The sequence below is a fragment of the Triticum urartu genome, chromosome 2A (genome assembly GCF_056163025.1).
Source record: "Triticum urartu cultivar PI428250 chromosome 2A, HENAU_Tu73, whole genome shotgun sequence".
NCBI lineage: Eukaryota > Viridiplantae > Streptophyta > Magnoliopsida > Poales > Poaceae > Triticum > Triticum urartu.
The window spans coordinates 697,173,026-697,187,366 of record NC_141874.1 but is presented as its reverse complement, the minus strand read 5'-3'; the positions used below and the strand labels follow the sequence as shown (position 1 = coordinate 697,187,366).

Below are 14,341 nucleotides of genomic sequence, written 5' to 3'. Positions count from 1 at the left end.
ACTTTGCACTTGAAGCAAACAATCTTGGCCGAATTCTTGACTTCTTCTTGGCCCTTCCTTTTGTTCACCTTGGACTTCTTCTTCTTGTTGGAGTTGAATCCAAGTCCACCTTTGTCACTGGGGGATTTTTGCACACTCAAGATATTGTTGAGGGTGGATTTCCCTTCATGACTCTTTTCCAAGTCTTTCTTCAAAGAAGTGACTTGGGCCTTGAGCTCTTTGATTTCCTCTACATGGTTAGTCTCAACACAAGTACTAGAGGAAGTATAAACTTCATCGTTAGAGCAATAAGGCAAGGAAAGCAATTCATCACAAGATGTACCAACATTGTGAGTAGATGAATTACAAGGACTAGCACATGGCAATATAGCATTTTGACTAGAATTAGTGCTAGTATCCACATGAGGCTCACTAGATGTTACCTTAGAAATCATGGCCTCATGAGATATCTTTAGCTCATTATGGGATACTAGAAGATCATCATGAGAGCTTTTCATGGTTTTCTTCCAATTTCCCATAATTGCTAGATAGCAACTCAAGTTGAGCCCGAAGCTCGACATTCTCCTTCAAAATGGATGCTTCACAAGTAATAGAGTTAGTATCCCAAGCATCATCATTAACAACAATAGGAGAGGACACCTTGGCAAGCTCTTTTAAGTAAGAAGCTTCAAGTTGAGCATGAGACTCGGTGAGTTTGATGAGCTCACCCTTGATGACTCTTGAGCCATTTTCGAGGTGCTCAAAATCCTCAAGGAGTCTAGCATGAGCAACTTCAAGCTTAGCATTTTTATTTTTGAAATCATTGGCCACCTCGAATGCTCTATCATGAGATTCCTTTATTCTAGATAATTCTATAGCAAAGGTCTTGTCAAGAGATTCGGATGAGGTTTGTTCATGTTCAAGAGCTTGAGATAGCTCCGCGATCTCATTTGCGTAATCACGCTCATGAGCTTCCATTTTCTCAATGGTGACCTCATGCTCCTCTAGATGAGATTCCAACTCCTCAATGTATTTCTTGCCTTCAATGGCAATAGACATGATTTCCATGAAGTTGGAACGAGCAAGTTTATTTTTGTGAAGAGCTTTAAAAATCATTTCCCCCTTAGTTTTTAAGGAGGCAACATTATCATTCTCTTCATCATAATCAACATCATCATCACTCTTGCCATCATCACAAGATATATTGGGATTCAAAGTGGGAGATACCTTTGAAGCCTTGGCCATAAGGAAAAATGCAATAGATGATGATGTAGGATCCGTTGAAGCACCATTCAAGACCACATCTTGTTCCATGGGGTGTTGGGTTTCCTCTACATTGTTAGCACAACAATTCGAGGACATATATGCATTTTTATCATGGCAACAAGACATAGTAAACATATCGTCATGAGATTTAGTCAAGAAATTTCTACATGATATGCAAGGACTATCAACACAAGCATGTGAAACATTTGGAGTGCTCGAAGTGTTAAAGCCCAAATAAGGAGCATTGCAATAAGATAGTGATGAAGGATCATCCATAATAAACATACTATCATCATTGCAATGACCAACACTACTCACCATATCTATCATTACCTTGTGGCAAACCACATGTAGGTGAAGTAGAAGAAGTTGAGAAGACTATACGGTCGGATGTGGAGGGAGAACAATCATCCCCACAAAACTTGGACACGCCATATTTATCTTGAAGCTTTGTCCACAACTCATGAGCATCCCGGAACGGCATGAGTTGAAATATAACTACATTGCTCAAAGCATCGAAAAGCACATTAGAAGCTTGAGCATTGAGATAAGAGTTTTTATCATCCTCTAAAGATAATCTTTGGGGATCCTTTGGAGGAGAAAAACCCATATCTACAATTCGCTCTAAATTTGGGTCCATGACCCTAAAGAGATTAAGCATGTGAATTACCCAAACATCAAAATTTGTGCCATCGAAACTAAGAGTGTCAGAGAATCCTAATCCCCTAGTCGACATCTTTACTCTCTAGGCGGTAAAGCCTAATAAAGAGAGATGAGGCTCTGATACCAATTGAAAGATCGTGGATGTCGCCTAGAGGGGGGTGAATAGGCGTTTTAAAATAATTACGATTTAGGCTAGAACAAATGCAGAATAAACCTAGCGGTTAATTTGTCAAGCACAAAACCTAAAACAACTAGGCTCACCTATGTGCACCAACAACTTATGCTAAGCAAGATAAGCAACTATGTGATAGCAAGATATATGACAAGAAACAATATGGCTATCACAAAGTAAAGTGCATAAGTAAAGAGCTCGGGTAAGAGATAACTGAGGCACGCGGAGACGACGATGTATCCCGAAGTTCACACCCTTGCGGATGCTAATCTCCGTTTGGAGCGGTGTGGAGCCACAATGCTCCCCAAGAAGCCACTAGGGCCACCGTAATCTCCTCACGCCCTCACACAATGCAAGATGTCGTGATTCCACTAAGGGACCCTTGAGGGCGGTCACTGAACCCGTACAAATGGCAACCCTTGGGGGCGGTCACCGAACCCGTACACTTTGGCAACCCTTGGGGGCGGTCACCGGTACCCGTCAAATTGCTCGGGGCGATCTCCACAACCTAATTGGAGACCCCGACGCTTGCCTGGAGCTTTACACCACAATGATTGAGCTCTGAACAACACCAACCGTCTAGGGCGCCAAGGCACCCAAGAGGAACAAGCTCTAGGGTGCCCAAACACCCAAGAGTAATAAGCTTCTCAAACTTCACTTCCACGTATCACCGTGGAGAACTCAAACCGATGCACCAAATGCAATGGCAAGGGCACACGGAGTGCCCAAGTCCTCTCTCAAATCCCACCGGAGCAACTAATGCTAGGGAGGAAAATGAGAGGAAGAACAAGAAGGAGAACACCAAGAACTCCAAGATCTAGATCCAAGGGGATCCCCTCACATAGAGGAGAAAGTGATTGGTAGAAATGTGGATCTAGATCTCCTCTCTCTTTTCCCTCAAAAACTAGCAAGAATCCATGGAGGGATTGAGAGTTAGCAAGCTCAAAGAAGGTCAAAAGTGGGGGCAAAAACGAGCTCAAGAGATGGGGAACCATTGGGGAAGAAGACCCCCTTAAATAGGTCCCCACGAATCTGCCCGTTATGTACAGAATAACATAGGAGCGGTACAACCTCTATGAGCACCGGTACAACCGGTAACAGGCAATAAGCGGTACAACCGGCCCACAACCGCCCAACAACCACACCACAACAGAGACCAGTCCAGTGGTAGAGCGGTACATGACCGGTACAACCTCCGGACCAATTCTGGAGCGGTACAACCGCTCCAAACACCGGTTGTACCGGTCAAGCGGTACAACCTCTCCATGGGGCGGTACAACCTCTCTGTGTAAAACAGGCAATATCAAAATAGCCACAACTTTTGCATACGAGCTCCGAATTCAATGAAACCAAGTTTGTTGGAAAGATAACGACAAGGGCTAACACAATATTGAGAGAAATATCAATAAGAAGCAAATGAGAAAAGGACCATAATAAAATGGTGAGAACCCTTCCTCGGAAAAGACCGGTAAAACCTCCAACACCGAAAACATCATAGAAGATGCATGCGAACTCCGTTTTCGATGAACTCAAACTTGTCATCAAGATGACCATAAGCTCTAAGACTCACAAATGGAACCAAACAAGAACCAAGAAAGATGATGCAAGGATGCAATGGTTTGAGCTCTCGACTAATGATATGATCAAGCTACTCCCTAGAGAGCCCCCCTTGATAGTACGGCAATCGATCCTACAACCCGGTCTCTCAACTACCACTATGAGACCGGTAAAATAGAAAACCTATCAAGGGCAAACCTTTGCCTTGCAAATAGTCCACTTGAGCTAGATGATGACGATCTTGACTTCCTCAAGTTGGACCACCTTTCTTGATTGTGTTGGCTCGATGAAGACTAGTTGATTACTCCCCCATACTCCACTATGGGTGAGCCACTCTTTGGCACACTTCACAATTCCATTGACACCACAATGGACGGCAAGCTTCAAGCTTGATTGCTCCCCCATACTCCATTATGGGTGAGCCACTCTTCGAGTTGCTCCACTTGAACTTGCACACTTCAAACTTGATGACGATCACCACTTGATGTCATCCTCCATGGGTTGTATGAGATCTTCCTCTTGATGCAAGACCATGGAAACATACCTAACCCCACAAAGAACTCTCACGTAGACCATGGGTTAGTACACAAAGCGTAATGGACAATGCTTACCATACCATGGGATCACTTGATCCCTCTCGGTACTTCTTCTACGCTTTGTGAGTTGATCAACTTGATTCACTCTTGACTTAGTCTTGATCAACATTGAATCTTTCCAACTCTCTTCATTTGGATGATGTCTTGAAGGTAAACATGAATGATCACACAATCTTCTTCTTCAAGACATGCTTGCAATAAGCTCAACTCACGCATGACCAATCTTTGGATAATTCCTTGAAAAGCACTTTGGCCATCTCAACTCACACATGACCAATCTTTGGATAATTCCTTGAAAAGCACTTTGGCCATCTCATAAACTCCTTGAAACCAACACATGGACTTCAAGACAATCCTATGGACAAATGCTTCAAATATAACTCAAGGCAATCGTTAGTCCATAGAGATTGTCATCAATTACCAAAACCACACATGGGGGCACCGCATGTCCTTTCAGACTCTCACCACAAATTTTACTAAAGTATCATTGTCATACTGTGCTATCACCCTAGATATATGACATTTATGACTATAAGATGGCCCAAAATGATTGTCTCAAAATAATCATTGCGGCACACCCCTTTTTCTAGATACCCTGTTCGCATGTTGTCGTTATGTGATGTGTATCTACCATGTAACTACCACTATACGATGACCATATTGATATAGAATGCCTAAGGATATTTTTTGATGCCCAATAATTTAGTTGGGTTTACTCAGGAAATTCTCTGTAAGGTTGATCCAAATAGATATCTAGACTCTACAAGGATAAGGGAAGGTGTCCCTACGACTATGGAAAAAGGAGACATGCTCTAGAGGAGTTTGTGCCTACCACTATTGATGACACTTTGACCTTATATAAGGAGTCCAATAAACTCTGCAAAGGACAACGAGTTTTGCATCCTCCGAGGAAGATCTCACATCAAGCAACACCATTAGGCTTTATCATCTAATTTATCTTCTGCCCTAGCTACCTTCATAAGCCTAGATCTATATAGGTTGGATGGGAAAACACCTCTCAACTCCTAGGTAATAGATTCATGCCTCGTACAGTACACCCATTTTGATATGTCTATAATATAGATGCTCCTCAAGAAGGCTCAAACATGTATACATTGTGTCCTGAGTCTTCATCGACATATTCCAAACACGACACCTCACACACTCAGTGACATACACAAGGGTATATGTAAGATCGTGATCAACCGGTCATCAATAGCAATCATTGACCATGTATCGATGATTAATGTACCGTTTACTAGAGGTCGTGGAAGAGAGTAGAGGGACGGGTGGTGCCCTAAGGGATCTTGATGTTGATGATGGTGACACGATGGTTTTACCAAGTCATTTCCCCAGATGGGTAGCAAGCCTAAGTACTGCCTACTGAGGTTTCATGATCAGAGCGAGGACTATAATGTCATGGGTCTATTCTAGGCGCTCCCGTGAGTGCTTGGCGGGAGGAACCCCTAGCCAGCCGATCATATCCCCCAGCTCTCCCCTCATAGCCGCCTTGGCGCTGGCAGGCAAAGCCCGGCCAACGCCATCATTGGCAGGGTCTCCCCTCTTCCTCCATTTGGTGTGGATTTGCGTAGGCCGAGGCCATCGGATGGCAGCATGCCACTGAGTATGGGGCAGGGCGGCGCGGCCTCAGGAGCTAGCGGAAGAGTCGCGGTTTTCTCTTGGCAACATGAAGAGTTGTGGGCAACAACGATGCGCGTCATGGCAGGCTGATAGATCGGGCGGCCACGATACCCTCATCCCTCCTTCTCTAGCGTCTCTTCTACTCGACCTACGCATGGATCCAGCTAGTTGAACACGAGATCCAGCCATCCTAGTGGCTAGCGGCGCGAGTTGTTCTCGCGACAGGCTACTTCTCCATGGGAGGTTGTGGCATCTGGATCAAGTGGCATGTCGCGGTTTGGATTACTAGCATTGTGGATCTTCATATCCCTAGGAGGTAGTGGACATGACGCGATTGTATCCTCTCCTCGCTGGCGCTGGAGTGCCACCGGAGTGGCCACACGTGCTTGGGTTGCAGGGTGGAGCCAGATGGGGAAGGGTGCTATCGGCCAGATCTAGTCTCCTTGACCGGTATGGGTTCGTTGGTTGCCGCTGCATATGGTGGTGGTGCCTGCGTGGTGTGTGCTTTCGTCCATGGTGTATCGTGTCGAGTGAAATGTAACCTTCGAGGTGACCCTAATGAGGACTGACATTCCACCAATGCTTGTACAACCCCCTCCCCTCACCCATATATACATCCAGTCGGTTCTAAAACCATATTACACACACATTTTCTGAGATGTAGCGATTAGTGAAGTGGTTGACTTATCATCATCGGTTATTCAAATGCTAACACGTGATACATTTATTATAGTGGTTTTTATAGTGAAACCATCTTTGATACATCATTTTTTTGTTTCCTTGTGTAACCACCCAAAGCTTATGTAGGCTAGTGTGAAACAGAGCATTGTCCTCGTCATAGCAGAGTGCCATTATGCATTGACAAAAGATAGATAACAACCCATACGGAAACACATTATAATACAAGCATACAACACACATACAATTGTGTAATTATAGTTAATTGAAGGCATTACCTTCTCATATCTATTTTTCTACTTGAAAATTCGCAAGCCATATCTTTCAACGGAAATGTGTCCTCAATACCCCAGTACGATCTTAGCCTCTTAGGCAAATCCAAACATCCACAAACCATGTGGAGAACTGATACATATAAGGTCATTTACCTTAAGATCGAACCAACGACATCATATCTTCAACACTTATCCCATGTAGTATACTGAATGAAGATTAATATGGTTTATCATATGTGTAGCAACACGCCATTCAAATGTGTAATAGTAATTCACTTTGACAATTATGCTACAATCCCGCACTCAATTTTGGTGCAATACTATTTTGATTTTGTTGTGACCAAAGGTTGGATATGTTGCAAACATATGATGATTTGTTATATTGTTGATAACGTTGAAGAAAATATTAGCATTTTTAACTCAATCCAAATTATCGGTAAATTCATATTGATAATTTGTTCTACCTTTCCTTTGGATTATTACCATACGTAATGTTTGAGATCCAAGTGGTAGTATGAGGGCCTTGAAAAAATGTTGCAATCATTACTAAGAAGTAGTTATTTATTAGGCACGTGATCAAGAGAAAATCTGAAATTCCACAAATGCTCGTTATAAGTACATAAATTAAATACTTAATAATTATTCGAATCATGGTTTTTCCATACACAATATGAATTACGAGTAGGTTATTGGAAAGGAAAGTTACCTAGGTTCAACCTTGAATGTTACAAGTCCGTAGATATGATTTATATCGCACTACAATAATATTGAGATGTAAAATGATCCATTAAATTTAACTTCCTAACTACTACAAATTACTAACAAGTAACAACGGTTGAATTGAAGGGATGATTTACTGCCACCACATGTGCCAATACACGAAGGTTACCAAAAGCAACTGGAGAATGTTCTTCTTACTCCCATTGATCATGAGAAACTACAGAGTCAACATCACCATCCGGTCGTGATCTCAGTGTTTGGAAAAAGCGGTGTTGGCAAGACAACTCTCGTGAGAGAAGTATATGATAAAATAGCTAAGAAGAAAATTTTCCCTGTTCATGCTATGGAGAGTTTTGCACCCTATATGACGGCTAGCAATATCATGTGGCAAATCGTTCAAAAGCTGGCAAAGGATGATGAGAATTGCACTAGAAGTGATGTCGACAAAATTTTTAAAGATCAACTAAGAGGAAAAAAATACTTGCTAGTGATAGATGGTGAAGTTAGCAGCACTGACTGGAAGAACATTCTGCATAACCTCAAAGTTGGTGCTGAAGGCAGTAGAATACTACATATCACACAACATAAACCAGAAGAGCCACCTGTCAGCTATCATCATGAAATCATCAAGTTAGAATCACTTGGACAAAAGACTGCTATAGAACTGTTCCATAAGAGGCTACTCCATATTGAAGTACAAGATGAAAAATTGCATGAGCACCACCAAGAAATCCACAATATCACCGAAGGGTTGCCACTTGGTATTGTTCTTTTATCAGGTCTTGTACAAACAAAGGAATTTCCTAGTGAGTGGACCAATGTATTTGACTATCTTAAGTCCAGCCAATCAAAGCGACTACACAGGATACTATCTGTGTGCTTTGATGATCTTCCACATGAGCTGAAATGTTGCTTCCTCTACTTTGCTGCATTGCCGGCCAACATCAAGATTGAGTCCCATAGATTGGTGTGCATGTGGATGGCAGAGGGATTCCTAAGACCAAGAGCGGGGAAGACAATGGAGAAGGTGGGATACATCTACTTGAATGAGTTGATTGCAAGAAATCTAGTTAAGCCTGTGCATATGGATGAGGAAGATACATCTAGTGCTGGGAGTATCTTTGTCACCATCCAGAACAAAGTCCATGAATTTTTGCAGTTTGAAGCACAAGAGGCAAGTTTTGTGGAAGTCCACAGCGGTGATGACATCCCCACATTGACAAGTGCTCGTCGCCTCTCTCTGCAGAATTCCACAGATAAATATGCTGTCCTAGCCAGTTCTTTGCCGAAGCTACGATCCATCTTCTCACATTTTGAACAAGATGCCAAAGATCCCAAAGAGAATCAAACTTATTTATGTTGCTCGCCTCAAATTAGGGAAATCTCTAAGTGGAAGAGGAACAAAGACATCAAATCTCATATACAAGGATTATTGCATAGATCTGAGTTCCTTCGTGTCATCAATCTACAAGGCATTGAGATTGGTAAGAGGTTGCCAGATGAAATAGGAAATGTTGTGCATGTGCATTACCTTGGAATTACATCTTGTTCATTAGAGGAAATCCCACGATCCATTGGAAGGCTCACTAGTCTTCAAACACTAGATGTGAGGGAAACTAAAGTTCGGGAGCTCCCATTGGCCTTCTGGATGATTAAGACACTAAGGCATGTTTTTGGTAGTTTCCTGAAATTTCCTAAGAAAATTGGCAGGTTGAAGCACCTACAGACACTTGACTCCATACAAATTGATACATTGGAGGAAGAATTGGTTGGGACATTAGGTGAGATGATCCATCTTGAGTACTTAAGAGTTGGGTATTCTCCAGAAGTCAATGTGGCGTCTCTCTCAAATGCTCTAAATAGGCTTGAGAACCTTAGGACTCTGATCATAAAAGGTGACAATATTCCATCAAGTGTGTTCACTAGCTACACCCATCGCCGCCTCAAGTTCATAGTGCTAGAAGGAAAGCTGGATTTGCCATCTAAGTTGGATGGTGTCTTTTTCCTTCCTAATCTCATTACTCTTTCACTGGTGAAAACAAGTATATCTCAAGAATTCATTGACAAGTTGGCTGAGCTGCCCTTTCTTGCCACCCTTTCCTTGTATTCCAACTCCTGCAAGGATGACCATCTTGTCTTCTCTGCTGGTGGATTTCGTTGCCTGAAGAAACTCATGATGGATGTGGAAGAACTGAAGAGAGTCGAGGCAAACAATGCGCTTCCAAAACTCAAAGAGTTAGATATTCACTCCCACTATGGTGAATATTATTGTCTCTTTATTAAGGAAAACACAGATAATAAGAAGAATTTTATGGTTGATCTCAAAAAGGAAATTGTTGAAAGGAAAACGTCGATCATAAGAAGACTATTTGGTTGATCTTCTGAAAAGGGGAAGTGTTGACATCTGATGGACAACTCAAAATGACAATCATGAGCTAAAATGGTATGCTTTACCATGCTATATTATTCCTATGTACTATGTGACTACCGGACTCGTTTTATGATTGTGTGTGTAGGTGTGTGTTGATATTGTGAACTATGTACTGTGGTAAAGGTTCCATGTATTCACCTCACCAAAGCAGTCAAGCGTGTATAGTGTCTAAGTCTGAACTGATTGTAATATATTTGTTTGTCAGAACTATTGTCAGTGTTGTCATTTATATAAAGTAATCTAATATAATGTGGCACAAAAATACGATGAGCATGTTCCTCAAACTCACAAAGATACCCTTTTATTTATTTATTGTTATGGATGGATTAAAGGAGAAACGTGGATAATATAGGTGATTGATAATTGCTTGGGTTGTTCTTGGTTTGAGCATCAGCATGAGCCCTATCAGACTTGTTTCTATCTGTCTCAAGAAATCTTTCTAGTTACTAAGCTCCCTTGAATTTCTTGCCTCTGGTGGCTCAGGGCTGAGGGGAGAGTTGTTGGCCCATTTTTCAATATGCGTCCATTGCTTAAATGTGAATGTATATTAGTACATGTTATTGTGTCTCTCAAATGAAAAGTATATGTATATTATACTCTTATTTCCTTTTCCTCCGTATATACACTTTGTCTTAAGTCAAACTCAGTGTAAGTTGATCAAGTTTTCAGAAAATATTAACATGCACAATACAAAAACAATATCGTTAGATATATCGCGGAATATATTGCTAAATATAAACTCAATTAGACCTTACAAAGTTTGACTTCAGAGAAATCTAATACAAAGTAAAAATAAACAAATGCAGTATATAAGAACATCAATGTGATTCTTATTTTCCTGCTAGCTACCCACAACATCACATGCCTTAAAAGGAAGGGCAACCTACTGTATAGCTGAACTGGAGATGGGCATGGCGTTTTCGCTCTAGGGAGCATTTGTTGATGATAGTAAATTAAAAACAAATAGCAAACCACTTTAGAAAATGTTAATTTTCTTTTCATGTCCATGTTAGTGTTGAAAACATGCATGAAAATTTTCACGAGAGATGGAACAATAGTTTTTCATCAATGAAAAAACAAAGCTAAGTAGTTGAGAAATGTCAAAAATTTGTCATCCAACTTGGTTTTTTTTTTACACAGATTGAAATACTTTGGCATTTTATACATGAATATGTGCATGTTTGATTTTTTTAAATAATTTTTATCATTACAAAAAATAATCGGTAAACATGACCAAATGCTCCCTAGAGCGGAATTGAGTACTCTCGCAATTTCATAATGTAGTGCATATATTTTAAGTCAAATGAAACAAACTTTGACCAAGTTTTTTTAGAAAAACATTTACATCTATAATGCCAAGCATATATCATTAGATTCATTATAAGAAGTATTTTCATATTTTAGATATTTGGGATTATAGATATAGATAGTTTTCTCTATAAACTTGGTCAAAGTTCACAAACTTTCACTTTAAAAAAATTATATATACTATATTATGGAACAGAAGGAGTATTTGAATTTATACCAAAAGATGATGGCTTTGTCCTTTGCAATGCATGCAAGAGGCTGATGACAGATAGCTCATCTAACTTGATTGGTCGACACATTTCATTATGTAGTAACAATTTAACCTATGATCAACAATACTATGAAAGATAATTAACTAATACTGTAATAAAACCACATAGAAAATAAATAGACGAGACTTCACTCACGCCGGAAGAACCACGCAGCAAAGCGTGTGTCATGATCTAGTACTATGTTACGAGTGAGGGAGGGGTGGCACCTCGTGGGTATTAATGGCGGAGACGTGGCACATAGACAAATGGCATGAAAACTGTTGCACTATGCATGATATATTCTCTAGTTTCGCACCATGTTTCAATGCCGAAATGATTTATTTCTGTATTTGCATATAAAGGAAACAGTTTGTCTAATTCACATCTAGATGTTTTTTAAGGATGTCACATCTAAACTCCCATAAATATATAATGCAGCAACAAGAAATAAAAAAAACTAGGACAAAAAAATAAACCACAAACAAAGTGGACGTCAGTTTAGATGTGACATAACTATATCACATCTAGATGTGTCCTAAACAGATCCGGAAAGAAAAGGTTCATATATCTCCTGCAAGATTGTTCTCCATATCTTGCCTTTCAAGAGATAATAGGAGTAGTACTAACCATCAGATGACACGAAATGGATGGTTCATATTAATTGGGTAAATTCCAGGTTTTTCTATAAAAGTATATGACAGCCCAAAGTATTGGTGCATAGGAGAATACAGCAAGCACGCACACGCATTGCCTGATGGTGACGACAAGGGAAGAAGAAGAAGAAGCGCACAAAACCATGTGCTAGCAGTATCCCATTAGAAGAGTCTAGAAATAACAGCGGAGAGAGGCTAACTATAAGAGTGTTGTGGCAAACAAACAAACAATCTAGCATACCCTCTCGGGCCTCGGCCAGCAGTTTGGCCAGCTCCAAATCAAGCGGCGAGCGAGCGAGCGAGCGAGCTAGATTCCAGAGGCTACCTAGCGTCACCACTAACCGGTGCACCGTGACGCGGATCTCCCAAGCTGCCCGTTCTCTCCTGCTATTTGGCCAGCCAAAGGCCATGTGACGCTGCTGCTGGTGCTATTTTAAAGCTACTTCTCACCTGATAGCCATTCCTTTTTCCCGCTCCGCGAATGAGACAGCCATCTCCGTCGACATGCCATTGCCACCCTCCCTAAGTCACAGGTTTTGTTTTCTACCGCCATATCTTTTGTGTGGTCGACACACATAAGGCCAACTCCAACTCCAAGGCACGGCTCTAAATGATTCGACCGCGTTCGTTTGAGAATAACGGACAACGACCAAGGTCGCCCGTCTCGACATTGAATCGGCCAAGAGGAGGGCCGGACGGACCGTTGCGGCAGAGAAGAAAGACGATACCGACTATGTCGCCGACGCCGCGGCCGCGTAGCAAGCCGCGCCGCACAAAGGCCATTGTCGACCACAACGAGGCCATTATCGCCAAGGCCATGCAGGCAGTGGCAACGCATGCCCTCATCATGTTAGGGTTGTGCCGACCCGAGCCAGCCATTCTCTTCGCCGCCACCATGGCCGCGACGAGCACAGGCTCGCCGGTCGTTCGTCCTCCGTAGTACCAGTCGTCGAGCTCTCCATAACATCGAAGACGCCCGGTTTTCATCTGCCGCCGCAGCACGCTCAAACCTAGTTCTCCACGTCGTCGGACGGCAGCGTGATCACGCCGGCCACACCTACGCCCATCCGGTCGTCATCGACCTCACCTATACCTGGCCATGAGAAGCCCGGCCCGGATGGCTCGACCCGACCCGACCCGAAAATCCCAGGCCGGGCGAAACCCGAGTGTGCCACTAGTCCGGGCTCGGGCCTAGAAGTTGAGCCCGACGGGCAGATCAGGCCCGGCTCGGGCTTGTGAAAAATAGAATTTTTAGCCGTAGTCGGGCCGAGCCGACCAGATCATGTCGGGCTTTTTTGGGCTTGGGCTTGGGCCGGGCTCATGCCCGATTTAGTAGGCCTGGCGGTCAGGCCGGGCCGGGCTCGGGCCTGGGTTTTTAGCACCGGGCTATTTTTTGGCTCGGCCCAGCCGAGATATGCCCAGGTATAACACCACGCTTGGGTACAGTGGCGCTGGCCAGTCATCTGACGGGATGCAAAGGAAGCATCCCCGGTCGATTCCTACGACCAACCTTCCCGGCGCGTGCAACCTGTTCGACGAAATGCTAATCCTGACGCCGGCGGCTGACGGCCCCGACTACAACTCGTCCATGGAGAACTCATCTACGAGGGTCGTGGCCAAGCCATCCACACCGAGGGGCAAGACCAAGGCTTCGATCCCGAAGAGACCCAAGGCCAAGATGGTGCCGACCACTACAGTGTCCATGAAGAAGAAGAGACCGACGACCATGGCAACTCATGGCATGAAGATGAGGGCATGTATTGCGAAGATGAGGAAGAAGAGGTCAACATTGCGGAGAAGCCATTGTTTATCGATGAGCTCACCCAAAGAGCAGACGCACAAATAAGGAATCAAATCATTCGCACGGGGTCATACACCAAACAAGAGGACATATTGATTTGCGAGAGTTGGATGGAGATAGGCCAAGATCCCAAGACCGGTGCCGAGCAAAAAGGATCCGTTTTTTGGACAAGAGTTCATACAACCTTTCATGAGCGGAGGAAGTTTGCGTCCTACAAGTTTGCGAGCGACCGTGGCATCAAGTCAATCCAAAAGAGATGGGGGTTCATTCAAAAAGAATGCAACAGTATTGTGTTGTGCTTGAGAGCATCGTCCCGTGAGTGGTCTTGGCGTGGGTGACTTGATATGACC

The 14,341-nt window shown here is 42.9% G+C and overlaps 1 protein-coding gene across 1 annotated transcript in view; it reads left to right on the top strand.

Annotated features, from left to right (window-relative positions):
* Window positions 1-10,188, top strand: part of LOC125534174 (putative disease resistance RPP13-like protein 2) — a 27,587-nt gene extending 17,399 nt beyond the window's left edge. The window contains exon 3 of the mRNA XM_048697456.2: window positions 7,674-10,188. Within this exon, the coding sequence (XP_048553413.1) occupies window positions 7,674-9,924 (2,251 nt within the window). The 3' untranslated portion in view covers window positions 9,925-10,188. The remainder of the gene's footprint in view (window positions 1-7,673) is intronic.
* The last annotated feature ends 4,153 nt before the right edge of the window (window positions 10,189-14,341 follow it).